The 27,244-nt window shown below is 42.9% G+C and overlaps 1 protein-coding gene across 1 annotated transcript in view; it reads right to left on the bottom strand.

Moving 5' to 3' along the window:
* Window positions 1-27,244, bottom strand: part of C7 (complement C7) — a 571,431-nt gene that overhangs the window by 518,348 nt on the left and 25,839 nt on the right. Inside the window, exon 2 of the mRNA XM_085631170.1 lies at window positions 13,435-13,490. Coding sequence (XP_085487296.1) covers window positions 13,435-13,490 — 56 coding nt within the window. The remainder of the gene's footprint in view (window positions 1-13,434; window positions 13,491-27,244) is intronic.

The raw sequence follows: 27,244 nt of genomic DNA, 5'->3' as shown, positions 1-27,244 counted from the left end.
TGCTCATCAGGATAGTGACTATCCTAGTGTCTAGTTTTCAAGTCTCAACTTCCTAGCTACTCCGGAAGTGTCCTAAATCCCGTGGGCCTCCCACTTCCTAACTAGAGCTAGTGTAGTGTAGCCCCAGCGATTCCCTAGGCCTAGGCCTATTCTATTTCCGTGACAGTGGTTCTTATACCACTTACTTAGTATATGGTTTGCGTGGCCCCTAGGGCCTAACTGTATTACTTACCTGTGTGACTTAATGTATGCATAAATAAGACTGTGTTGTACTTACCTCTAATCTCATAAAGAGTGCTGAGGGTTTGCTTAGAATAAATACACTTTATTTTATATATATATATCTGTTGTGGTGTCCTTTCATTTGGTATTCAAGGGATTATATATGGTATCACAGCTGGCTTCACATGCCATTCAGAGTTTAGCCTAAGACTGCTCTTGTCCATGCTACCACTAGGATAGCTGGTCTATAAGGTTGACTTTACAACCAATCACCATAAGGGTATTTGGACTGATATAAGGTGTACACTAGAACTAGTGACATCATACATCAGGCCAACTTCTCACAACATGAATATACAAAAATCATATAATGACAAACCAACATATTTGTGTCTATAAAGAAACACAGTATAGATGACCTTTCTTTGACAAGTTCTTCATTTACATGTTAACACTTGGCGGAATATTCCATTTGTTGCTATCTGTGCTATGTCGTGCCAGTGTAAAGTACCCTGGGGCCGCTAGCTCAAGGAGAGAGTTAATGCATTCTAAATCTCTCTCATGCACTTTCAATTTGGTTGCAAGTATTCTTTCCACAAAGGCATAGGCCAACGTGTTTCAAACCCCTGACATTTTTGGGGGTTCTCCCCAGGACCGGGACTTGGCCGTTTCTGTGAAGTGTAATGTAAAGGAGTAGTATTAGGACATGTTAACTGTGGTTTAACCCTCTTAATTAACTCCACAATGTTATCTATTATCCCAGTGTACCTCTATTGGATCTTGTACTGAGTCGTTTGGTAGGAAATATATCCCAACTTGGTGTTTGGAAGAAACAAATTCCTGTGAAAGGAATGTGCAAAGTATTAGTCCAATATCGTTGTAAAGCTTTAAGCAAGTTAGAATATGCCAATATTGACCTTAGACTTGTTTAGCAAGGCGGTTTTATGTTGCCAAGCTGTTTGGACCCAAACGGTCATGGCCGTATTCTATTATCGTAATGATTTCACTCGCCTTATGATTTGGAATTTAACTGTTCATCCTCTTCAGAGACGGCAATGGTTTTCTCCACGCCAGTGAAGTGAAAAAAACGTTTGTTAGAGAAGTGTTGTCCTCACACGCTTGTTTCTAAGGAAAAGCCGTTCACTATTTCACACAGCGTGTGGGACCGCCATTTGTGTGTTTTTTTCATGTCAGAAACTGTGTGTCAAGTCCGCAGTTCGATTCAAACTTGCCTTTGATACTCTATGTGGCTTCTTCAGTGGTTCAAAGTTCCAGCTTCATCTTCGAGGCTGCTCGGTTGTGAACTGCTTTCTGGCAATGAAGTTGACAAAGGACCGTGAGTCAATTATCAATGCTAACTTGTATGGAACGGGTGTATTTTGTGCATGCTCCAGAGGGTTGCATGATGAATGTTGTAGTCCAGTGCTTTCCGTTTGAATACATATTCAGTGGCTGAACAGAAACCGTTTGAATGGTCAGTCTTGATCTAAAGCTTGCTGCTTTCAGTCATTTCGGTTGAGCCCCTTGTTGCTGTGTTGAACTTCATAATTAAGTAAACCTCTTTTCTAACTAGCGAAGTGTCTGAGTCCCCACCTCTTGGGCTCTGCCTGACACTGAGCACAGTCCACTTGAAATCTCTTTCTGTGTGACCCTTCTCTAAGAAGTGGTTGACCATAGGTGCTGTAGAAATTTTATTCTTCAACCTGGAGCGATGTTGACCCATCCTTTGTTATACCTCCTGGTTTGATTTGCCGATATATATTTTTTGGCAGGGGCACATACCATATTTTTAATTTTATAATTCGAGAACTCATTGTGCCTCCATTATATTTGACCATCCATAAAGATAGACCCCTCAATGGTAGAATTACACACCACGCAGTTACCACATTTGTGTTGACCCTGGATGGGTTTCAAATTCAAAAGGGAGTGCAGGTTGTCCGGTCTTTTTGCTTTTGCTTAAACATCACACGAACAAATGATTTGTTGTCCTATGTTGGTATTCTTTTTCAAACAAATGAGGGTAACCCAATTCCTTATACTGTTCCTTGGATGAGGTGCCAGTTGTTGCGTATGATCTTCTTGAATGAGTTGGTATGAGGACCATATGTTGATACACACACCAGACGTTTCGTAGATTGTATACACTTTTTGGTTAGTAGATGCTCTCTAGGTGTAAACCATGCCCTCTTCATGGAGTGTTTCAGCAGTTTATGCGGGTAACCGCTTTCCTTCAGTTTGTCAATCAGTGTATGGGTATGTAGCTCGTAGTCTTCCCTGCGGGTGCAGTTGCGCCAAATTGCGCCAAATTGGCAAAAATTGCCCATACGGCAAATTGTCTTTCAAATTCCTGAAATGATAGCTCCTACAATGCAAAGCATTATTTTTGTCTGTCACTTTGGTGTGCAAGGTAGTGATTAATGCAGTCTGGGATGCCCTAAACTCCACGTCCAAGAATGCCAGATTTGTTGTGCAGTAAGACAAACGGAATTTGATATCAGGGCTCCTGTTATTTAACCAAGCGTGAAATTCAATGTGGGCTACCTCATTCCCGTTTCAAATACACCAAACATTGTCTATGTATCGGTACCATTGCGCTATGTGACCAATAAAGGTGTTTTTGTTGTGGACATGTTTGTCCTCAAATCGGCCCATATATGATACTGCCATTTCTGGAGCGAAGGGAAAACCCTTCTGTGAAAAAAGGGCTCTGTATATACTGTTCCCAAATAGGTATAGTGTGTACACAGTCCCCAGAGGTTTGGCAGAGGCTAAAGTTAGATATAACCTTACTCTCTAAAGTGGTAGCTTGATCGAGCAGTAAGGCAGTATCAGAGGACAGTGTAAAGCATTTGTTGCACACACTCAGTCAGCAAATGGTCTCACACACTCAATAACTGAACTCTAGGTAAATGGTTTATATATAAAAAAATATATGCTTATTTTATTTTTGAACCAACAATAGGTATCAAAATATACTTTCTCAGAATGAGATGCTTTGGATAAATACTTTCGCAATATGCAATTGGCTTTTGTAGAAAGTTACAGATTGTTGCAATAGGCAACACAAGATCAAACACAATAATGCATTGAGTTCAATGGAAGTTTTAAGTTATTTGCAATAGATTACTTTCAGGATTACTTTGGTAATTCCAGGACTGGATCCTAGATTCAGTCCTGGGTCAGTTCTCAGAAACAAGTGATAAAAGTCGCCTTAGTTGCTGTTATGATTTTTAGACAATATTGTGATATTTTAAAAGTTGACACAGAAAATATTTCATAGAAAACAGTCAATGATTCCCTATGGAAGAAAATTCAAGTTGCAGGTATAGTATGTTCTTGTTACTTTTGTAATCCAGTACTGGGTGCCTAGACTCAGTACAGGGACCTCTCTCTAAAGCAGGTAAGTAATTATGTTTTCACAGTTTGTACGATCTTTAAAGAATATTTGAAGTTTTCAAAAATTGACACGTAGAAGAAATTTTACAGAAAAACAGACAATGATTCCCTATGGAAGAAAATTGGGTTACTGGTAAGTACGATTGTGAATATTTTTCAGGGTCAGTGCTGGGCACCAAGATCCAGCACTGGGAGCTCACCTAACAGCAGGTGAGTGTTTTTGCTTTCGTTACTCGGCTGATTTTTGGTGAATATTTTAAGTTTTGAAAACTCCACACTTCGAAGAAATTTCAGAAGAAACCAGTCAATGTTACCCCATGGAGAAAATTGAGTTATCGGCTTTAAGGTAAGTACTAGACTGGCAAAGTTAAGGTTCTGAGCATAGACTCAGGGCTCTCCCAGGGTCAGGTAGGTACAGTTGTTTCACCCTCAGCGGCACAGGGGCAGCCGGGTGCAGAGAGAGTTAGGCCCAATGTTATCCTATGGGAGGCAGGGGGGCCTTGGTTGGTGGCTGCTGACTAGCAGGCCACGCGGCTGTGGGAGCTGGGCTCCTGGTCACTTGCTCAGGGCAAATGGGGAAGTAGATAGGATTAGAAGTTGCACTGCCAGGGCCAATCGGGCGGCTGGGTGCAGTGTGCTTTTGAACCTTCGGGCGTTCAATGGATTGCTATGGAAAAGCTCAAGGAGGAACAAAGGCTGCAAGCTCGGGGACAAAGATTCTTCAGGTGCCACCATCACTTCGAGAGGTAAGTTGGGTAGTTGGAGGATAGGTAGGTACCCAGGAGTTGGGCACAGGGGGCCGCAGGGTGCCGGGTGCAGGGGTGCCTTTTGGTGTCTGGAAATCTGACCCTCTGTTGATCGCAGTTGGGGGGGTACCTGGTTCTGAGGCTGCAGGCGGCGTCAGGAGCGTCAAGGGAAGTCCTTGGGTGCCGGGCTAAGGGTCACAATCGCCGGGGGGTCGTCCTCGTGGTCTTTGTTCACTCCAGCACAGGCCAGGCTTGGTAGGTGCAGAGTGTGCAGGGTTCGCGGTTCCGGGCTGATGCCAGGGATTAGAAGCTGATTTTGAGTAGAGCCTCTACTCATGGGAGTCCCAGGTGCTTAGAGCCAAAAGATAGCCAGGTCCTCCGGGGTTTGTGAGGTTGCTGGCCACAAGAGATGCCGGGTTGTAGCAGGAGCAGGTTCGAGGGACGACAGGCCGGTAGGGCTGGGGCCAAAGCAGTTGGTGTCTTCCTCTTCTTAGCAGCTGCAGGGCAGGTCTTCTTTCTTCTTGCTCTTCTTTGTATTTTGGAATCTGGAATCTGGGGAAGGAAGGTTCAGGGTGCCCCTAAATACTATATTTAGGGGCGTTACAGGTAGGTGAAGGGCAGGGACCAATGGGTCCCTGTGCTGGGGTGGGTACACCCCCTATCCTGCCTCTCACCTGTGGGAGGGGGCAGTAGCCTAGTCCTGATTGGGTAGGGCCTCCCATCTTCAAGATGGCGAGTGCCCGGAGATGTGCTTCATCTCGCCTCCCCCACCTGAGGGGTGGGGTTGGCAGGCTGGCACATCCCCTGTCCTTTTTTGGGGTTTCCGTCAGGCTTCCCGCCAGAGTGGGGGCTGCCAGTGGCCTGGGGAAGCTCACAGAGGCTGCATGCCTTTGAAGCTTCCCCCTGCCCATCCTGGGGGAGGAGATCTAGCAACTCGCCCATAATGTGCATTGTTGCAGGCCCAGGAGAGCAGGGGCTCTCCTACCCAGGGGTCCAGCAACATGTCTGCTGTGTGGCAGCCTAGGCAGCCTCCCAGACCAGACGTGGATTGTAGGTTAGGTTTCAGTGGGCATCTCTAAGATGCCCTCTGGGGTGCTTGGCACATTAAATCCCACACTCGCATCAGTGCGGGTTTAATGTGCTGAGAAGTTTGATACCAAACTTCTCAGTCTTCAGTGTTGCCATTATGGTGCTGTGGAGTTCGTGTTTGACGAGCTCTCAGCACCATGTACTCTTAAATGGCAGCACTGCACTTACAGTGCACAGGAATGGACCTGGGTACTTTAGGGGCACAGGGCTCATGCTCCTGTGCCCACACCACTGGCAAAGGGCACCCAGCTAGAGGGGTGGCTGATGTATGCCAGGGCAGTGTAGGTGGTGGGCATGGCACACAGGGACGTGTGCCATGTCGACTCTCTGTTTTGTCTTGTGCCCAGACACTCAGCCTGCAAGGGCAGTGTGTGTGTGTTAGGGTACAGGGCCTCTAAGGCTGGCACAACAAGTGCTGCAGCCCTTAGAGGCCTTCCCTGGTCACAAGGCCCTGGATACCTAGGGTACCATTTACCAGGGGCTGACATGTGGCCAGGGCTTGCCAATTTGGGTTTTAGGTCTTTAGGGAAGGAACATAGGCCCTGGGCACCTGATTGGCAGGAGTCCAGGGCACACTCAGTCAAAGTACATTCAGCAATTCAGCAAAAAGTGGGGGCATACCATGCAAGAAAGATGGCACTTTCTCACACCTTCGCAATCCCCTTTATTTCTAGAAAAAAATCATCTTCAAATTTGAAACAATTCTTTCTGAGGGACAGTGAGGCCAGGTGCAGGATGAATTGAGTCGATACTTGATGTGGTCTTGTTCTTTACTCTAGATAAAACTCCATCGCCTCTAACACTTCATCTTTAGGGATTCGTGTATATAGGGAAGTTTCATCCAGTATGACTAAGATGTTTTTGCACGGGATGAAAATCATATCCCTCCACTCTAATAATGAAGTCCATTGTATCACGTAAGTATGAGGGAACCTCATTTAAAAAACGTTTTAAGAAGGTATCCACATATTTCGAGAGGGGCTCCAAGATTGATTCACAGCCGGATACAATGAGTCGTCCTGGGGGGTGAAGGTATCTTTGCGGATTTTAGGTAAGAAATACATTACGGGGATTCTTGGATGTTTCTTTATGAGGTAATCAAATTCTTTAGGTCCTAGGATGCCAGTTCCCAGTCCTTCATCCATAACCTTCTGGATGTCGTTCTGGATTTCATCTACTAACCAAAAAGTGTAAACAATCTATGGAACGATTGGTGTGTGTATCAACATATGGTCCTCATACCAACTCATTCAAGAAGATCATACCCAACAATTGGCACAGTTCAAGGAATTGGAAAACCCTTATCTGCTTTGAAAAAGAATACCAACATAGGACAACAAATAATCCGTTCCCCTTTCTGCACAAACACAATCCTGCTGACAAAGCAGGCACCTTTGCACCATGGTGCAAGGGTCTCTGCATTGGTGCTAGGCTGCCGAAAGGGTGTCAGCACTGGGGGAAAGGACAGGAATGCACCGTATTAGATAAATACGGTGCATGACGTGGGGCAGCGCTGCAAGACAACTTGCTGCACAGCCCTACGTCAAATCCCCATAAATGAGGCCCTAACTTTAAAACTTTTCCCTCCTTGTATGTGTGCTGTACTGTGAAGCACTCAAGCAAAGTCAGAAAAGAATGGAGAAATAAAAGCATTTCTCCGTGACTACTCCTGGTTGAAGTGGGCACTATTTTTGATGAAACCCTGTCTGCTTTTATTAGTAAATAGGGTTTTGCATTAGAAAACTTAGGTGGATGCATGGGAACGCCCATGCACCACCCATGAAACTCTTCCTTTACGCTAACTAATGCAAAGCAGTGCTATGTGCGGCTTTGCTCTACTTTCAATAGATTTTCCAGTGCAAAGCAAGTGTTGTGCTGGAAAGTATATTAGTAAAAAAAAATAGTGTTGATTTGCGTTACTTTTGTGACAAAAACACGGTGCTAAATCTCACTAAACGTACCCCTCATGTCATTTTGAATAGGTGATATGGGGCCAATTTATGAAGGCTCTGCATCGCCCTTGCACCATGTAAAGGGGGACAAGGATGACGCAAAACCTAAGTCAGATTTATCAAGCCACACAAGGGCATCTTGCATGGCCCTGCATGGGTTGATAAATACAGAGTAACGCAACGCTGCCCAAATTGCTGCATTGCATTACTCTGCCCCAGAGAGGCCTTCCATGGGTGGAGCGTGGGTGTTCCCACACTCCACCCATGGATTTTGGCGCATTCCTAGATGTACAAAAACTGGTAAACCTGGGAATGCATCAAAATGCTACGTCTACCCAGGTGAGATGTAACGAGGAGAATTATCTCGATTTCTCCTCTTTACTTCCTCTTTCTATGTGTGATGCATTCTGCAGCACACATAGAAAGAGGAAAATTGCCCTCAGAATTGTTTTTGTGCAGAAAGGTATCCCTTCCTTCCCAAAAACAATCCTGCTTACAACGCAGGCACCCTTGCACCATAGTGCACAAGGGAGCCTACATTGCCGCTAGGCAGCACATTGTGCACCAGCGATTGACAATGACAGGAATGTACCCTATTTTGGTAAGTATAGCACATTCCTGCCCTTTCCCTATCACGCAGCATAGCAAGGTGACTTGCTGCGCTGCATTCAGCGATAATGTCATAAATATGCCTTTGGTGTCAGTGAACACCTCGTGTTCTGCAGGCCATTGGCATGCCAACTTGATATGGCAAGTATGCAAGGAGGTTCCGTAAATTCATCTAATTTAGGAATTAATCTCCCACAGTAATTTGCTAACCCCAAGTTTCAGCCATGGTCTGCTGGAGAGGTGCCTGTCGTAAGCATTCTACTTTACTTTGAATCTATGCTGACACCCTAGACAGAGAAAATGTAACCAAAGAACTTGATTTTGGCTTTCAAAAATCCTCATTTTTCACATCTATCTCGGTGCAGGTTGAGGCTTCTGCAGCCATAAAATGTGTAGTGGCTTTTCGCCTCTGATGGTGTTCTGCTGTGCTTGTTACATAGGTGAGAACGTCGTCACTCATACTCATGACACCATTTAGTCCAGGAAGTGTGGCCTCGTATGGAGTTTTAATGTACGTCTGCTGATGACGACACCGCTGAAGCTTAGGGGCAGATTTATGAGCCCCTTGCGCCACTTTTGCGTCACTTTTAACATGGGAAAAGGGACGCAAAAGTGGCGCAAGGGGCTCATAAATCTGCCCCTTAGTCTTTTAATTTGCCTCAGGCCTGTATGGGTTGAAAATGTTGTAAGGTAATGACTGGGTTTGTCAAGTATTAACTGGTATTAGCCAGTGTTCAGGTCTAATTAAAAAAATTATTTAGGGCCAGAATTATAATCCGGCGGGTGGCCTGTTTTTCCACCAGGGCAACGGAGTAAACTAATCCATCGCCCTGATCGAGGTACCGTCCAAAAGATTTAAAAAATGACCGCAAAGCGGGCAATCATTTCTTAAACCATTGTCAGGACCTGCCGTCACAGCAGTTCCTATCAATGCTTTTTGCAATTTGGTGCAGAGGACTCCATCAACATGATGGAGCCCTGCACCACACAGCTTTCCTTTTTAATTTCAAAAAGGGAATCCCCAAAGCGGGAGTTTCTTTTGACAATAAAAACGAAAATGCTCCTAACTCCATGGGGGTCCTCTCCCATGGCAAGGGGAGCATTTAGCAGTTTTCACTACCCCTTAGAGTCAGGGTTTTGCTGGCAGTGACGTACAGTGAAAGATGACCTCTAATTCTACCCATCTAAATTAAGTGGGCGGAATTAGAGGTCTGCCTCCGATGGCACTAACTCCACAGGGCGGGGATGGGGTAGTCGCTGCCGTGATTAAACCAAAGGTAGCCCACATCTAAATTCGGCAGGCGGACCATAATGCTGGCGGTACGCATACTCCTTCACCATTGCGACAGAGTATGCTTACCGCCAACATATATATTGGGCCCTTAGTCCTTTAAGGTCTGCTAAAATGTCATCTATTGTTGGATTAATGTGGTGCTCTCACCTAATAGCAGGATTGGGCAGTCTCATATGAATGTAGGTTGGGGCTGAGTTCAGTTGCTCTAGCTTACTTGCATTTACCATATAAGACACCCATGGTGTGGATTTGTGACTGTCAATGATGCCTATTTGCTCCACTGTTATAAGTTCTGCCTCTACTTGAGACCCTACATGGAATGGGACTCGGGTGTGTTGGAGTACAACTGTTTTAACTGTTTTATCACTATGAAAAATGCCAGGCTTTGCTTTCAGGCAATGTAGGCCAGAAAAGAGATGACTATATTGTTTCAACATTTCAATGCTGCTCCATATGTTGACGCGCCAACCGAAAAAAAATGAAGACTAGATCTTCAGCTACTGCACAACTCAGCAGCATTCCTGTACCACCTCTGTCACCCTATTTATGCTTTGATGGTTGCAGATTTGTGGAAAACTGTGGTTTTAAAGATACTAGCCAATGTTAGTGGGGTAAAACCAGCATTTGCATATATGCTTGCTTTGAAGCTGAATGGTTAAGTCTGTGACGCAGCTGTGAGTATTGATTTCTGTCAATTATGTTACCAGCCATTCCTGAGTCAATATGGACAGTGACAGCAGGTCCCTCTATTTTGAATTTTCATCTTGGCTGTGATTGTCTGGTGCTAAATAATCTACCTGCTGACCTAACCAAGAAGCCTTCTCCATTGTCATCTTCCTCCTCGTTGTCTTCTTTTACTATCAGAGCCTACTCTACCTTCTCATTAAGACAGTTCACAATATTCTGGCCGCCACTAATGCTGCCCCTCTTAAACTGGCACAATCTCTTCTGCCTCTTTTGCAAACTGATGCAAAATGGAGTTGCTTTGCACATGCTGAACATACTTTGCCTTGGGCAGGACATTCAGTTGCTTGGTATGGCTCACTCTCGCAGTATCCACAATGTAATCTGTCTTAAGGCCTCCCACATCCGGCACATGGTCTACTTTGAATGGTGTTAACTGTGCACTGTGATTCTGTCTTCAGGTAAGCGTAGATTCTAGATTTGCTTCCTTTAAATTCGATAGGTCATGAGGCCTGTCCAGGGTAAGTATATTGCACAGCATCCATGATTTGTAACCCCGGATCAGGGTTGACTTGTGCCTGTATGGCCACCATTGCTCTGTTGAAGTGAGTTTCATGCCCTGTGTTAGGTTAGTTCTGAAGTAACTTGAATATCTCTTTACCTGCATAATGAAGCAGTAGGGAGGTGGCCCATCCACTGCACCCAACTGGACACTGGTGTAGCAGAGGTGGATAGTTCACTGAGAGGGTGTAGCGGATATGCTATGGCGCTCACATGAACACCTAATCAAAAAGCAGCAGTGTCAGAAACAGAAGACTGTGGTGGTGGTTCAGGTGAGATCTGGCTAGGTTGTTGAGCATTGTTTCCTGACTCACCACCATTCATTTTGTCAACTCTCTACTTAGCCAATACACAATTCCAGGCTTGTCTGTTTTTGTTTCAGAGAACAATCTGTGGCCTTTAACAGCTTATGCATCATCTGTCTTTCCTTATCATTGCTTGGCCTTTCTTACAATTATTCAGTTTATTAATTGGTGACCCTCTCCTTTGTACTGGATCCAGCATTTGTAATCTGGCTCTACCACACTCTTATGTCACCACCATAAAGCATTCTTCACAACCACCACTGATGAAGGCGCATTACTTCTCCCTGCCCCAACAGGTCAGTATCAGCATAGTGGAGCACATTCTATTAATCTAAAGCTGGCTTGCCCAACACTAAGGGGCATATAAAAGTAATGCAGCACAGAAAGTCACCTTGCTATGATGTGTTACATGGAAAGGGCAGGAATGCACCGTATTTATCACAATGCAGTTCTTCCGTCCTAATAGGTGGCGTCCCATGGTGTGACCTTGTTTCCAAAGACTAGTACTTCTGTCTTGTCGGAGTGGAGCTTCAAGCAGCTGGTTCTCATCCATTCTGCTACAATGGTCATGCAGTTGGTGAAGTTGGTTCTGGTGCTGGTTGTCTTGTCTGTCTGGGGAGGATGAGTTGGGTGTCGTTGGTGTAGTAGATGATGGTGATGTCTTGGGATTGGATGATGTTGGCGAGCAGTGTCATGTAGACGCTGAACAGGGTTGGGCCGAGGAACGATATCCTGTATACGTTGAACAGGGTCGGGCTGAGGGTTGATCCCTTGAGGGCTCCACAGATCAAGTTTTGTTTCTGAGGTGAAGGGTGGCAGTCTGGCTCTTTGGGTTCTTCTTGTGAGGAAAGAGCATAGCTAGTTGAGTGTGGGTCCTTGGATGCTGATTTCGTGGAGACCTCTGATGAGTGTGTTGTGGAAGACTGTATCAAATTCTGCAGGAACGAGGGCGGCTGTTCTTTCTTTCATTCTCCTGTATACGTCCCATCCCCTACATTCATGATGAAGCCTTTGATATTGGGATTATGTCATGAAATTGGGACAGGTTTGCAAAGTTTAAGGGAGGAGTGTACATGGGACCTATCTTGATACGGAACATTTTAAAGCGTCCATATGTTTGTGCTCAAACTCATATGTTGAATTCAGTATGATAGGCATTCCCTTATGCCTTATTTTAGAGACTGATTGGTTTTGGACCAGTTAGTAGGAGGAAATGTCCTTATTCCTTAAAGAGAACTGAATCAGATCGACTTAAAGTGTACTTTCTTACATAAATTGGCTGGTCCCTTACATGTGTGGTTCATGGGTTATCACAGAAAATAATGGAACTCTTTGTTAAATATTGCCTACTTTGTAACAGACAGGCAGCCTGTTACTGTCTACCCTTAACATAGAATACCATAGCATAGTGTAGCAACATAATCATAATTGCTCATTTTGCCACATAATAGTCTCTTTTTAAATGTCTTTAAGTGAGCATACACTTTGGATTAAGGACCCTTGACTAATCAAACAATAGTTCATCAGGTTAAGTGCAAGCTTTAATACTGATTTAAAAAGTACTGATAGTGATAGAACAAGGCCTCATGCTGTAAGCAACACCAAGCACTGACATTCCCTGAACACTGAGGCAGGCCGCTCCATACTAGAGATAGTTGGTAAGTGAGGATATGGACTAATGCCAGATGCAATGTGCTGACTCATCACAATATCCCCTTTACTGAGTTCTTTCACATAGTGTACCACGCAAGGACCCAATCAAGATCGCAAGTTGCCATCCTATCTCTCAACTTCCAAATGATCCCATTGTGCTATCAACTGTGGCTGGTGATCCTGTCTCCTCTGCCCCACCCTCAAAATATAAAACTGATTACACATCAGTCCAATCATGTCTAGACTGCTCTTATGACACAGAGGAGCACCGAAACAACACAGGAAATAAATGCAGCTCCCACAACACCAAACAGCTAGCCTAACATGGGAATAAATAAAGGTGCCAATGCTTCGAACACGATGTTTACAATGTGATATCCTAGCACAAATACTTTCCATTTGTCATTCTGCACGGTTTCAGTGCCCACAAAATGTCCTGTATTACCTGTGAAAGACTGGGTATTATTTCTGTTTTCCATTGGATTTTACACATTTGTTTACTGTATTTGATATAACAATGACATTTCACCACCTGGCCTCTACTGTGAGCTGGTGGAGAAAGAAAACGGTGCAAAATGAAAAGGCAGAATATGGCAACACTAGTGGAATGTAACCACATGGGAGTTGTAGCACCCATATCCAATGGAATAAAGAAGAAAAGTTCAAAATCTATGTAGATATTGACAGGTAAAATAATCCTCACAAAGCAGTCACTGTTGTGCACTAAATCAACTCTAAAAAATAAAAAAGGGAGTTTATAAAGCCCATAAACTTGACATGTATTGGTGTAACGATATGCATAGGCTGCTATTGAGATCTCCTTTTCCGTTGAAATGCACTTTTTTTCAGGTTGTCCGACTTCCAAGTCAGTGAGGTTTGTGCATCTTGATGTGGGATTTGTGTACAAAAACAATTCTTACCTTGAGAAAACCTGGCAAAAACTGGTGATTTGCAGCAGAAGAATGGACTCCAAGACCTGAAATGAAAAACAATATCCAACTGTCAGTAAATAAATTAATAATTACATATACACTTTGTTACATAACCATGTAAACAGTATGTCCAAAATCATATAATTATCTTAGTCACACTGTGATATTATAATAAGAAACCAGGCCTCTGAGTTTGTAGGTGAGCCACTCTAGATCAGACCTGTATTAAATCTTGATCACTGCATTGTTTTTTTCAATTGTACAATAACAAAATTCATCCAAAAAATGTAAACACTTTAAAATGCAATTGTAAAGCTATCGGTGGTTATTGAGATAGAGGTCTTCTGCATGACTTTTTGAAGCTGTGTTTCCTTGAATTGAACATGTTCTGGATAACCCTCTGCATACTCCTTGCTCCCCCCCCAATGAGCTTGACATTGAGGAGACCCCAATGAGGGCTCTTCTGTTTCGTTGTCGCAAAACACCAGAGCTGATCTATAATGTTTCAGTGGCATCCAAAGAGCAACCCTCTGTCTAGGCTATAGGAGAACTGACAGTGTTGGCAGCATAATCTATTATCAGGTTTAGAAGCCTTTTTACCGGTACCCTCGGGACAAATTTCATATTGTATCCCCAACTGTAGAATCTGTAGTTTGCCTGAAAAGAGGTCCTTTGCCCTATTGATATCCTGGACATGCTTAAAGGTTGTCTGTCTCTAGTGGGTTTGTGTGTCTACATTGACGGGTAAATGGTATACTCCAATTCGACTACACAGTTGTGTATTTTGCCCAAGTGGTCATTGCCTTTGGGTGGGGCTACCAATGTCTGTCTCGGATATTGGAGCCTGCATGTACACTTTCCCTGCCCCACCCCCCCCACCTGAAGCCAATTGCCTCTGTAGCTGGGTGATGACCCTCCCATTTGATGAGGTCGCAACTCTTCTGCCAGAATAAAAGCCCGCCCTCCTTCCTTCCTGTATGATATCTACATATCTTTATAAACTAACATCCAGGACACATTCCACATTTCCCTGAGCTAAGCTGGACCACTCTCAGGAAAGGCAGCAGTGTTGCAATACATAGAAAAGCGGTGATCACATCAGCACCATGCTGCCCCACCACAGAATGTTAGCCTCACCCCGAAATTCAAAAAGTACATGCTATCTGATTGGCCAGGTAGACACTTCCTCAACCTACCATGCAGAATGCACATATCATCACACCTCAGGAAGCTCGACTGGCTCCCGACACACAAATGCGATCAGTTCAAACTGCTTACACACATTCAAAGCACTAAGCAACACAGGCCATGCCAACCTGAACAGCCGCATATCCTTCCATCAACCACCATCCAAACACTTCTGCTCAGCCAGACTGAAGTTTGGACAAAATATTGAGTTTTTAATATTGTGATATTTAAATATTGTGCCAAAAATGTCATTAGTACAGTATATAGTGTCACAGAATATTGTCAAGAATGTCGTTTTTTTTATATATAACATAGTTTTGAAATAATATTGTTGTATATATTGTTTACTTAAATACAGTTGTAAAAAATATTGGCTTTGTTTAATTTGTTATATATTAGTAAAAAAAATGTGATTTTAAATGTTAGTATAATTGTTATTAATTTTTATAATATAGTTTGTCATTTAAAATGCATAATTTATTTTTTAATAAAGTTAGTCATGTTTAATGTAGTAGCAAAGTGTTGAGTTAATAGGAGAATAAGGTGGGAAGTCATTTAAAATATCATTGATTTAATTGTATTGTGTTGTGGAATAGGGTCTGAAGTTTTTTTAATTACTAATAATTTCATGTCAATGCTAATTAATTTCTAATAGTTTATTAATAATGTACTTGAGTAATTATTTTAATTGTTCTAGTTTTTTAATTGTTGGCTAATGTTTTATTTTTTCTATTTTACAGTATATATAAATGTTTTTATTTTTGTTGTTAATTTCTGTTTCAGTAGCTGGCTTTTGGTTTTATAGGGGTATAGGGTGGAAAGGTACATAATGTGCAAATAATTGTATTTTCATGCTAATTGATTGTTAAACAATTATGTCATTTATGATTAATTATGTAATTGTTTTATTTGGTAATTGTTCTATTAGTGTACTTTTAAAAAGTTTACTTATATTTAAATGTTTATATTTGTGTTAGCAATGTATATTTTGCTGGAGAATAGGGTAGGAAGGTATTGAAATTACAGTATTTATTAAATTAATTGTTAATATCATTGAATTGCTGACCTGATATGTATTTGTTTAACTTTTTAATATGGAAATATAACATTTTGATTAACTTATAATTTAGTGTTGTGCTTTTAATAATCATGTTTGTAAAATATATTTTTTATTTAAAATTTGTGGTCTTTAAAAGCAATATTTAAAAATAAATGGTATTGTATTTATCATGCAGGTAATTTTTTGGGGTGTTTCTTTTTTTTGTATTAAGTAAGATAGTTTTATTTAAATGTATTTTATTTCTATTTGAGTATGTATTTTTCTTTTTTTCTTATTTATGATATGTATTTTTTATTTGTAACATGATTGTTTTATTTTAGGTATTTACATGGTTTGTACAAAATGATTAGGAGGTGGAATGTTAATTGCAGTCCCTCAAGAGTCCAATATTTTCTGTACTATTTCCTAGATTGAGTGTGAAAAGTAAATATAATCCCTCCGGAGTCCAACACTTTCCCTACTGATGCATAGATTGGAGTGGGAATAGTAAATCTAACCCTTCACGAGTCCAACACTTTCCCTGCTATTGCTTGGAGTGGAGTTCAAATAGTAAATGTAACCCCTCCGGAGTCGAACACTTACTAAACTGTTTTATAGGATGGAGTGGGAATGGTAAAACAATCCTATGTATGTTAAATACTTTATGTAATGTTTGTTCACCTGCATTTATAGTAACTAAGTCTAATTGCTATTTAATAATATATGTTTATATTTTTAAATTATTTATAATTTTTAGGGTTTATATTATTTTGTCTTTGGATTGAGACTGATAAGCTTTTCCCGCTTCAGTAAAAGTGGGCCTTTCCCAAGTCCCCTTATCTCTTCAAGCTGGTGTAGCATAGTCTCAGTTGCAGCCCAACGACAACCGTGCAGCACCTGTGACTTTAGAAGGCATAGCAGCCTTCCAAAGGTGTGCAATAGAGCGCATTGCCAGCAGAAGAGCTAAGTCCAGGAAGCAAATCAATGCTTCATGTTTTTTGGAGCGTTGAACAAACCTAGGGCACAAACATCCCAAATACGCAAGTTGTCATGCTCTGATAGCTATCCTAATTGATTCACTACAGATGCTCAAAAGGGACTAACTAAGAGTATGTCCAAAACATATGCTGCATTTCTGCACTCAGCAACTGGCATGGGGGACAATTAGAAATGGCTCACGGAAATAATTCATTTATCTTCCCCCGATATAGGACTGTATGAGCTTGAGTATGGCATTCCTAGATACCGCAACGGGGTGAGCCAATATACGCTCCCATTCAGTGTTGTTGAACTCGCTTCCCAAATCCGTTCCCCATTTGTCTTGAAGTCTATCTGGGGGAACAGCATGTGGGCAGCAAGCGCCTTAGTCAACCACCTAATGAGGTGCCAGCCAATGTTCAAAGTGTGAATCGCCTGGACTCTGTGTGCTGAGGCAGCTCTTCAGCTGTGACATGCCAGTGGTGTTGCATTGTATAGATTAATGGATTTTAAGTCAATAATTGGCCCTGAGACATGTTGTATTGGTCCCAGAGCTCTCAAAAAGTGAATAAGTGTCCGTAGTCCTGTCTGTGGATTATCCTCTATCCTCCTTGTACTGTATAGGTAGGTGGATGAGTACAACACCTCTAATGGAGGAACAGGGCCTCACCTATGGGGACGAGGCTGCAGCTAGGATTTTAGCGGGTCCTTCCCTTTTGGGGGATGCGACCCTCACTCAGGCACTCACACAGGTAGATGGTTGGGATACACTGACAGAGCTCAAGAGAACACAGGTCAAGACGATACCACACGGAGCTATCCTAACCGAATATCTCTGAGCAAACGCAGCCCCTAGAGGGCTCCTGGTGCTCAATGATCCTTTAATCTTCCTGGAGGATGCATCCTTCAGGAAAAATTGGTCATTGATAGCCTAGAGATGCTCCAGGGACTGGTTGATTTTAATCAGTGATACAGCTAAAAAGTTATCAGATGATCTATTAGTACAGATACAGACCAGCAAAGGCAATTTGAAGACACACCTCCACATTACAGTCATTAAAAAGAAGTTAGAGGAAACTAATAAAGTTGTAAATGAATTTAAAGAATATTTAGTTAACTCTAAAGTTGGAAAACTGCAAAAAGACTTAAAGAAGTTTTCTAAAGAAAAGGTATATCCTTATATTAAGGATGACTCTGCCAAAAATGTAAAACATTTAAATACACAAAAGAAACCTCAGAGACAGATTAAAGACACTTCAGGTTCTGGCAGTGAGAGTAGTGATACAGATTATAAACCAAGATATAGAGGGAGAGGTTGGACATGGGGTTATTCCCGTCAGTACCAGCAAGACCCCCAATGACCTATGGATGGCCACCAATGTACCATCCAATGGAACCTCCACATTTCTTCCCCAATGAATATCAGCTTTTTTTAGTGATAGGCAGAGGGAGGGGCAGACAGAAAACCAACAGGCTACAGTGGGAGGATGTCAACCAGAGAGTGACACACAGCATGTCTCGGGAAGGAGAACCAGACAGCAGCAGGGATCAGAGCCTGTGATGAACCTGAGCAGTATAACATTGACTGCAACACAGGAGAAGGTTTTATTCAAAGGCTTAGGGTTTGTTCCCACAAACCAGTTAGATCCTTTCAAATTGAAGTGCGAACTCGCAGGATTTTTCCACAATGTTAGGCTGATGGTGTTTTTTGAAGGAAAGGAGTCTACCTTGGAAGAAGATGGAGATACAGGATTAAAAAACAAGTCAACTTTTGTACCAACATTAGGACAATTACCCCCAGTAGTAGGGGTCTTTGAACAGGCGATCCTGAGAGATATTGAAATTATGGAGACGGAATAAAGAGGGAGACCATTCTTTAACCTGCCCAATGATGAGAAAAAAGCCTTACAAGAACTGAGAGATGACCCTACCATAATCATCAAGCCCGCTGATAAAGGCGGGGCTATTGTTGTGTTGGACAAAGAAACCTATAACAATTAATGTTTACGCCTGTTGAATGAATAATAATAATAATAATATAAAATTTATAATGCGCTCAGCTTACCCGGGGGCATCCCGGCGCAACAGACCAGAAGGAGAGACTCAGCTAATCACTACTATGGAAACAAGTGGGTCTTAAGAAGTTTCCTGAATGGTAGGATCTTGGGCTCTGAGCGAATCTTGAGGGGCAGAGAGTTCCAAAGAGAGGCCACTTGCACAGAGAAACGCCTGCCCCCAGAACGAGCTCTTCTTACTCTCGCTAACTGCAAAAGGTGTTTTTGGTCCGAGCGCAGCAGACGTGGGGGTTTGTAAGGACGGGCCATGTTAGCAAGGATGGGGGGGCCTTTGCCATGTAAAATTTTGTGGGCTGTACATAGCGCTTTAAATTTCACCCGCTCCTTCACGGGGAGCCAGTGAAGCGCTTTGAGGGCCGGAGCAGCAGACTGCCTTCTGGGAACATCCATAAGAACTCTCGCAGCTGCGTTTTGCACCTGTTGGAGGGTTTTGAAGGTCGCTTCAGGAGCACCGAGAAACAGCGCATTCCCATAATCGAGCCTCGATAGAATCAGGCCACGTATCAACAGCTTCCTTGCTGGATCAGGAAGCAGAGGTAGCACCTTTCGGGCTGATCTCAGTAAACCAAAGCAAACCCCTGCGGTCTTCCTGGCATGAGTCCTGAAGGACAGGTCTTCTTCCAACCATACTCCCAAGGACTTGATCTCCTTCTTGGGGGATGGTGGGTCACCAAGAGACCGGGGCCAGCAGCTCGCAATAATGGAGGGGCTGGAATTGCCCAGGAGCATCAGCTCGGTTTTACCTCCATTAAGCTTTAGGGCGGAGATAGACATCCAACGATAAACATTGGCAAGGCAGTCGTGTAACACCTCAGGTTGTTCCGCCAGCTGAGTGAGGCCCACCACCAGCTGAGTATCATCAGCGTAACTGACGATCTTCACCCCTGAAGGGGCGACCACTCTTTCAAGTGGAGTCATATATATATTAAATAGGGTAGGGCTCAGCGATGAGCCCTGCGGGACTCCACATTGAAGAGGGATTAGGGCAGATTGCTCTGACCCTTCCCAGACTTGGTAGAAACGGTCAGAAAGAAAAGATCCCAACCATTTCAGGGCCGTCCCTGAGACACCTACCTCTGACAGACGTTGGAGGAGCACCTGATGACTCACGGTGTCAAAGGCAGCACTCAAGTCCAGGAGGATCACTGCCACTGACCCTCCTGTATCTAGAGTGCTCCTTGCCTCCTCCACTACTGCCAGCAAGGCAGTGTCTGTTCCATGGCCGGGGCGGAAACCAGTCTGGGAATCTCCTAGCAGGTGGTTAGACTCAAGATGGTGAGAGAGCTGACGGTTGACCAACTTCTCTGCAATTTTAGAAAATCCAGGCAGAAGTGAAATTGGCCTGAAGTTGGTCAAATTGGATGAATCCAGTCCTGGTTTTTTCAATAGGGCTTTCACCACAGCCTTTTTCCATCTCTGGGGCACTGTGCCCTGAGCGAGTGAAAGGTTCAAGAGATCAGTCAGAGGAGTTGACAAGGTGTTAGCCACGAGCTTAAGATGTTTTATGGGAACTGGGTCACTCGGGGAGCCACTCTTCATCTCCAACAGGACTTTTATCACCTCCTCTTCCGAGAAGGGGCCTAAAGATGCTAGCACAATCGAGCGACTTGTGAGGCTAGTAACCGGTTCATGGCTTTGAGGAATAGTGGGTAAGGAGGATAAGATTTTCTCTATTTTTGAATGGAAGAAGCTGGCCAGTTCCTCACATTTTTCTTTGGGATTATCATGCAACACTGGAGGGACCGGGGCTTTCAGAAGTTCCTTGAAGATTTTAAACGATTCTCCAGAAGAATTGCTTGCTCTCTCAATCCTGTCGCTAAAGAAAATCTTTTTAGCGTCCTTCAGTGCGCTTTTATATTTTATATTAATGATGAGAGGAATTATAAGATCTTGAGGGAAGACCCACCTGAGGAAGTTCGAGTAGTAATCAACACCCACATTGAGTCATTGAGTAACAGCTAGATCAGTCGAAAAGAAGCAGCTTTTCTGTGTAAAGAACAGCCTACAGCGCCGTACTTCTATATATTGCTCAAAGTGCACAAGATAACCCAACCGCCCCAAGGAAGACCCATCGTTTCGGAGATTAAATCCATTTTGGAGCCATTGTCAAAATTTTGTGACCCTTATTTATGCCCTCTAGTGCAAAAGATGCCAGCTTATTTAAAGGACACTCGTGAGATACTGAACCTTATTCAGGAAATCGAGTTTGACTCGGCGATGGATCTGTTGATTGGACTCGATATAGAGTCCTTGTATACTAACATCCCCAAACAAGAGACACTCAGGGTGATAGAGGACATACTTTTCTCTGAGAAATGGGGACATCAGACCCGAAGAGCATTTATCTTAAGCTTCTTGAAATTGGACCTGACTTTCTATCTACAAGTCCATGGAACATCCATGGGGAGTGCCTGTGTACCTAGCCTGTTTATATGTATCCTATTTTGAGGAAGAAAACATCTATTCCCAGACCAATCCCTTTCAAGATCAAATAAGGGTGTGGCATCGATACATCGACAATGTTTTTATTGTCTGGAGAGGCAATAAAACCACAGCTGAGGCTTGTTTGAGATGGTTAAATGGAATCAATCAACTTCTCTTTTTCACTGGAACAATGTCAAGTGAATCTTTGGTATTTGGATTTGGACATCAGAGCGGTAGATAATGGTCTTCAGAGAAGTGTGTACCACAAGCCCACTGACAGATACAGCTTGTTGTGTGCAAGAAGGGCATGGAGTTCCTCTGGAGACAGGGGTGAGAGCAGGGAGAAATAAGAAGTGGGGTTTAGGAATAACGTGGCCCCATGTTAAAGGGGAGAAAAGGGGTATTCACCTTTTCGGAACTAGAGCTCTTACACACCTAGCAAGCTAGGTGTCATGCTTCATCATATGAGCCTGCCCCTCGTCAGGTCAGCGCTGCAATACCTGACGGGCACCCAGTACGGGGCTCTTTAGCGGGGATCTTTTGTTCCTGCCGTAGGGTGCAGTGGGGGTATGGGGCCTAGTAGGTGTAGATGTCGGGGAAAGTGATTAAAACAGGTGAGTTAGTCCTAACAGTTATTTATTCAAAAGGTAAACCACCTGATTAAAATATAGAGAATGGCAGTGAACTAGAGGATATGTATCTAGCTGTATGTGCCCTACTCTCGATCGGTCAACATGTTTCGTGCCTTAAGCGTCTTGGGGATCTGGGCACTTCTTCAGGACCAAAATGAACGCTATCTACACAAGTTGGTAAGTGAAAACTACATACCACTTTCTCAGGTCAATAACCTATACCGTTGTCTAGTGATTCCTGCAACAGTACCCAGCGGTCAAAAAATGGACACCGATTTGGGTCCAGCGAGCTCAAGTACGTTCCGTCAACAACCTATGCTGCCGCCGGATCCAGGATGGTGGATCATTTTGGTCCTGAAGAAGTGCCCAGATCACAATCCTAGTCAGGGTAAGTCAGATACACAACCTAAATTAACCTGTGCTCATCCTCTGTTAGCTTGGCATATTAGCAGTCAAGCTTAATTTAAAGGCAATGTGTAACGTCTTTGTGCAACACTTAAATTACAATAACGCAGTGAAAACACCACAAAAAGACTCCACATTTGTTTAGGAAAATATGAAATATTTATCAGAGTAAAACAAGACCTAAACAAGTAAAAACCAATAAGTAGAAGTCGAGATCTTTAAAGATTTAAACCAAAAACATTGCTTAGAAATCAGTAGCGCTAAAAGGTTACTTGAGGTTACGCTAGATCGGGGTAAATCCAAAGTTCAGGCTGACTGCTGTGGAGGGCAGGCCGGCTACAGGACCCATGCAGGACCTGCTGAAAAAGTACCTTGTAGGGAGCGAGCATCAGCATTGAGGACTCCCTGCGTCTGTTCCGATTCACACAGTCTGGTCGATGCATCGAAGTGGAGCCTCACAATCAGTGTCGAAGGGCCTGCGCCGAGTCATCGTCAAATCTCACAGTCGAGACCCTCGTCGTAATCAAATTGGCACTGTGTAGGCGTCGGGGGCACTGTGTGAGTTCTGATCTGCGCATAGGGGACACTGACGATTTTTGCAGAAAACAGATGCAGAACCCACTTCTAAGGCCCAGAACTGGAGGGGGCTCCTCATGCAAGGGTAGGACTCACAGATGGCAGAGTCCAGCAGCACCAGCAGAGTTGCAAGAAGTATTTTGTGACCCTGAGACTTCAGAGAACAGGAGGCAAGCCAGCAAGCCCTTGGAAAAACTTGAGTTCAAGGATGTAGAGAATAGGTTCAGTCCATCTCACTCCCAGGCAAGAAACAGCAGGCAGCAAGCCAGAGCAGGTAGCAAAGTGATAGTCCCTTCAACAGCACAGCAATCAGCAGGCCAACACAGTTGAGTCGGTAGCAAAATGGCAGTCCATTCTATACCACAGCAATCAGCAGGCAGCAGGTCAACACAGCAATGCAGGTAGCAAAGTGACAGTCCCTCCTACAGCACAGCAGCTTTTCTTCCTGGCAGAATGTCCTAGGTTCCAGCAAAGTTCTGATTTGGTATCAGAGGTCCAGTACTTATACCCAAATGTGCCTTTGAAATGGGGGAGTCTTCAAAGGGGCCTTTGAAGATCACAAGTTCCATGTGTCTTTCCTGCCCTGACTCCAGACTCACTACATGGGGGTATGCAGCTCTTTGTGTGAGGACAGGAACAGCCCTTTTCAGGTGCAAGTGTCAGCTCCTCCCTCCCAATCTACCTCAGGAAGGCTCATCAGCCTGGTGATGGGCCATCGGGATGAAAATGTAACATCCCAGCTCCCTTTGTGTGACTGTCTAGAGGGAATGCACAAAGCCCAGCTGCTATCCAAGCTAGACATGTATTCAGAGAAAGGCTGAGATACAGAATGGTTAAAGTAAGAAAATGCCAACTTTCTAAAAGTGGTATTTTCAGACTTGCAATTTAAAATCCAACTTCCCCATAAATTGCAATTTTAAATTGTGAGTGCAGAGACACCAAACTCCAAATTTCTATGTCTTCCCAATTGGAAATTACACTTAAAAGATGTTTTAAGGCAATCCCAATGTTAACCTGTGGGAGAGATAGGCCTTGCAGTAGTGAAGACAGGCTTAGCAGTTTTTCACTACCAGGACATGTAAAATTCATAAGTGCACGTCCTTTTAAATACACTGCACCCTGCCCATAGGGATTCCTAGGGGCTACCTTAGGGGAGACTTATATGTAATAAAAGGGTAGGTTTGGGCTAGGAAAGTATGTTAACTTGCCAGGTCGAAATGCCAGTTTAAACTGCACACAAAGGCTCTGCAGTGGCAGTCCTGAGAAATGTTTAAAGGCTATTGAAGTGGGTGGCACAATCAATGCTTCAAGACCACTAGTAGCAATTTATTTACAGGCCCTGGGCACATTTAGTGCGTTTTACTAGGTACTTACAAGTAAATTAAATATGCCAATTGTGGATAAGCCAATGTTACCATGTTTTGAGCACAGAGCATATGCACTTTAGCACTGGTTAGCAGTGGTAAAGTGTCCAGAGTGCTAGAGCCAACAAAAACTAATTCAGCAAAAATAGGGGAGGAGGAAGGCAAAATGTTTGGAGTAAGCCTGCAGAAAGGGCCATTTCCAATATGCGGCTAGATGAGTTGTTGCATTTTTAATACCTTTTGCACTGTTCGAGCTGGAAACAACAGTTTTTTTGTTCAAATCTGCAGATTATACAACAGATTATGGATTATGTGGCAAATGCAGCACATCCATAATTATGCGAAAAATGCCGCAGCCACACAATCACATAATTCAAGTGGCTTGGACTAAAGACCACACCTGTTATAGCCTCTGCACTCTTCAGCCGAGGTTTTGGCTTCTACTGTATCACACTCGCCTACACTCTCACCTTTGAGTGTGGTGATGCCCCAGGCTACCTAGTCTGGCCACAGACACTGTTATCAGATTACTACAGAATAAAAGGTTAGGGAGACCTGCTAATGCTTTACTATAAAAAGAAAATTGGGCACAACTATGTTCAGTTAATTGGAGGACACCTTGCTATGATTTGGGAGGAGAGGACTCACAGCCTAGTAAGTGAGACATGACGGACACATATGTGCCATGCTCTTTCAATAAATTTGAAACTCTAAATTGTGCAACCTTTTCCTATTGTGAAAGCAGAAAATATTTAGGACACCCCAAAACCTAAATCAACTCAAATTTTACCTCATACGATTCTGCTCCAGGTTGATCTTGTATTAAAAGGCATCCCCCCAACATCAGACCCATCATTAGTTTAGCAGAGACGCAAATAAGTGAGTGGGTTGACTCAATATCTGAGTTCCAGATCAGGGAAAAGTTAAAGGATGTCATTAAAAAGTTCAAGCAGTACAGAAAGAAATTCCATAAAATGCAAGGTACAGAGTAGTCAGAAATATGTTAAGTTCCAAATGAACAGAAAAATCGTAAAGAAATCAAGCAGCATCCCTAACTGAATGACTTTCAGCATAATCTTTGGCTCACCACTAAAATGGAGGGGTTGCTATGCACAATTACTGTATAACAATTGAGAGAGAACACTGTCTCATCGTCGCATGATCATAAGTAACATGTGTTAGACAAATTAGAGGTTTCAATTCACTTCTAAGTTTATAAGCACTATCGCATTTTATGAAAACATCCAGCATCTTCTGTGTTATTGTTATCCTGAGATGTCCAAAATAATCTGCAACATTTAGACAATGAAGCTACATACCAATGAATAATTATAGACTCAGCAACGGAACTACAGCAGATGAACATTGAGAAATGTTACACCTAGGAACACTAGAAAGTTCATTCACCATATATATGCACAGATGCACAGTTTAAAATTGATGCGCAGGGGAACAAAATGGGAGGGGGGAGAGCAGCAGAAGTGAATGTAAGAACAGCATTAGAAAAGCATCCATGTTAGCCAATATGGTGTGTTATAAACATTAAAGAAAAATAAAAACTTGACCATCAAACTTACTTGTAATTCAACAAACCTCATTCTATAAGGCTGAGTTCCAGAGGCAACTGCACAAGATTAATCATGACATGCTGTTGAGATCTAATCCTTTGATTGAGATCCAAAAATTGATACTTGATGTGATCTCACAAACAGAACTTCTTGGCTTTTTACCTCTCATGAATTTGATTTCCTAAATAATAAGACTCCTAGGGCCCCTGTCCTTTATACTTTACCGAAAATGCATAAGAGCTTAACAAGCCCGCCCAGTAGACTGATCGTGTCTGACTGTGGTTCGGTTCTTGAGTCTCTATGTAAATACATTGATGTCTTTATAAAAGATTTTGCTAAGAACACTTGCAGTTATGTACGAGACAGTGGAGACATGATTGCCCAAACTGAAGACATTAGTTTTGATCCTGAGACAAAATTATTGGTGTGTTTGGATATTGAATCCTTATACACCAATATTCCTCAAGTCGAAGGCATTGCAGTGATAAAAGGTATTTTGGACAGTAGATCAGGCCCTGTATCTGTTCCCACTGAATTTTTGATTGAGCTCTTAACAATTTCATTGACCAAAAATGATTTCGAGTTTGACGGCCAATATTATCTACAAATACAGGGGACTTCAATGGGGGCTTCGTATGCCCCCAATTTTGCGATACTGTTTGTAGATAATTTTGAAAAAAAAGTACATCTATAATAATTTGGTCAATCCTTTCTTTGATATTTTTTTCATTTGGAAAGGGAATGTGACATCCCTATTGGATTTTATTAAATGGTTGAACTTATGCTCAATTGATCTAGAGTTTACCTCCAACTATGATAATGAATTCATTGCTTTTTCGGATCTTACCATCATGTCGCATGAAGGTAAATTGGCAACTAAACTGTATACCAAACCAACTGCTCGGAATACCTTGCTCCTATATCAAAGTAATCACCTCAAAGGTTTGAAGGAGGGGTTGCCTTTTGGACAGTTTCTTCGGATTAGAAGAAATTGTAAATTCAAAAACGATTATTCCCGTAAAGCTAAGATTCTAGCAAAGAAATTGGAGGCCCTTGGTTATCCCCTACGCTTAATAAAGCGGTCACAAAAGAGAGCATGTTATAACCATCGGGAATTTTTACTTACCCCATGCTCTAAAAAAACATTTGAAAGGCTGGTCTGTGTTACTACGTTTTGCACCCAGAGGTATGCTATAAGTAAAACTGTCAAGTAACACTGGCCTTTGGTTAAATCGAGTGGCATTTCAGATGATCTGCCACTATTTTCCTTCAAAAGCGGTTGCAATACACAAGATCATCTGGTACGTGTAGCTATACCAAGAAGAAGCTCCCGTGATTTAGCATCTGTATGGGGGCTCAACAAAATTGTCGGACACTTTAAATGTGGTAGTTGCATTGCCTGTGAGTCTACAATAAATAATAAACTCTTTTCACACACCAATATCATTCACAATTTGAGAGATCACACAAACTGTAATTCATGAAAAATTTGATTTACGCCATTTGGTGTTCTTGTGACCTCATCTATGTGGGCCAGACATCACAAAAG

This window comes from Triturus cristatus, chromosome 2_1, assembly GCF_964204655.1.
Source record: "Triturus cristatus chromosome 2_1, aTriCri1.1, whole genome shotgun sequence".
In the NCBI taxonomy this organism is placed as follows: domain Eukaryota; kingdom Metazoa; phylum Chordata; class Amphibia; order Caudata; family Salamandridae; genus Triturus; species Triturus cristatus.
Note: the sequence above shows the minus strand (reverse complement) of the source record. Positions and strands in the feature narration are given on the sequence as shown.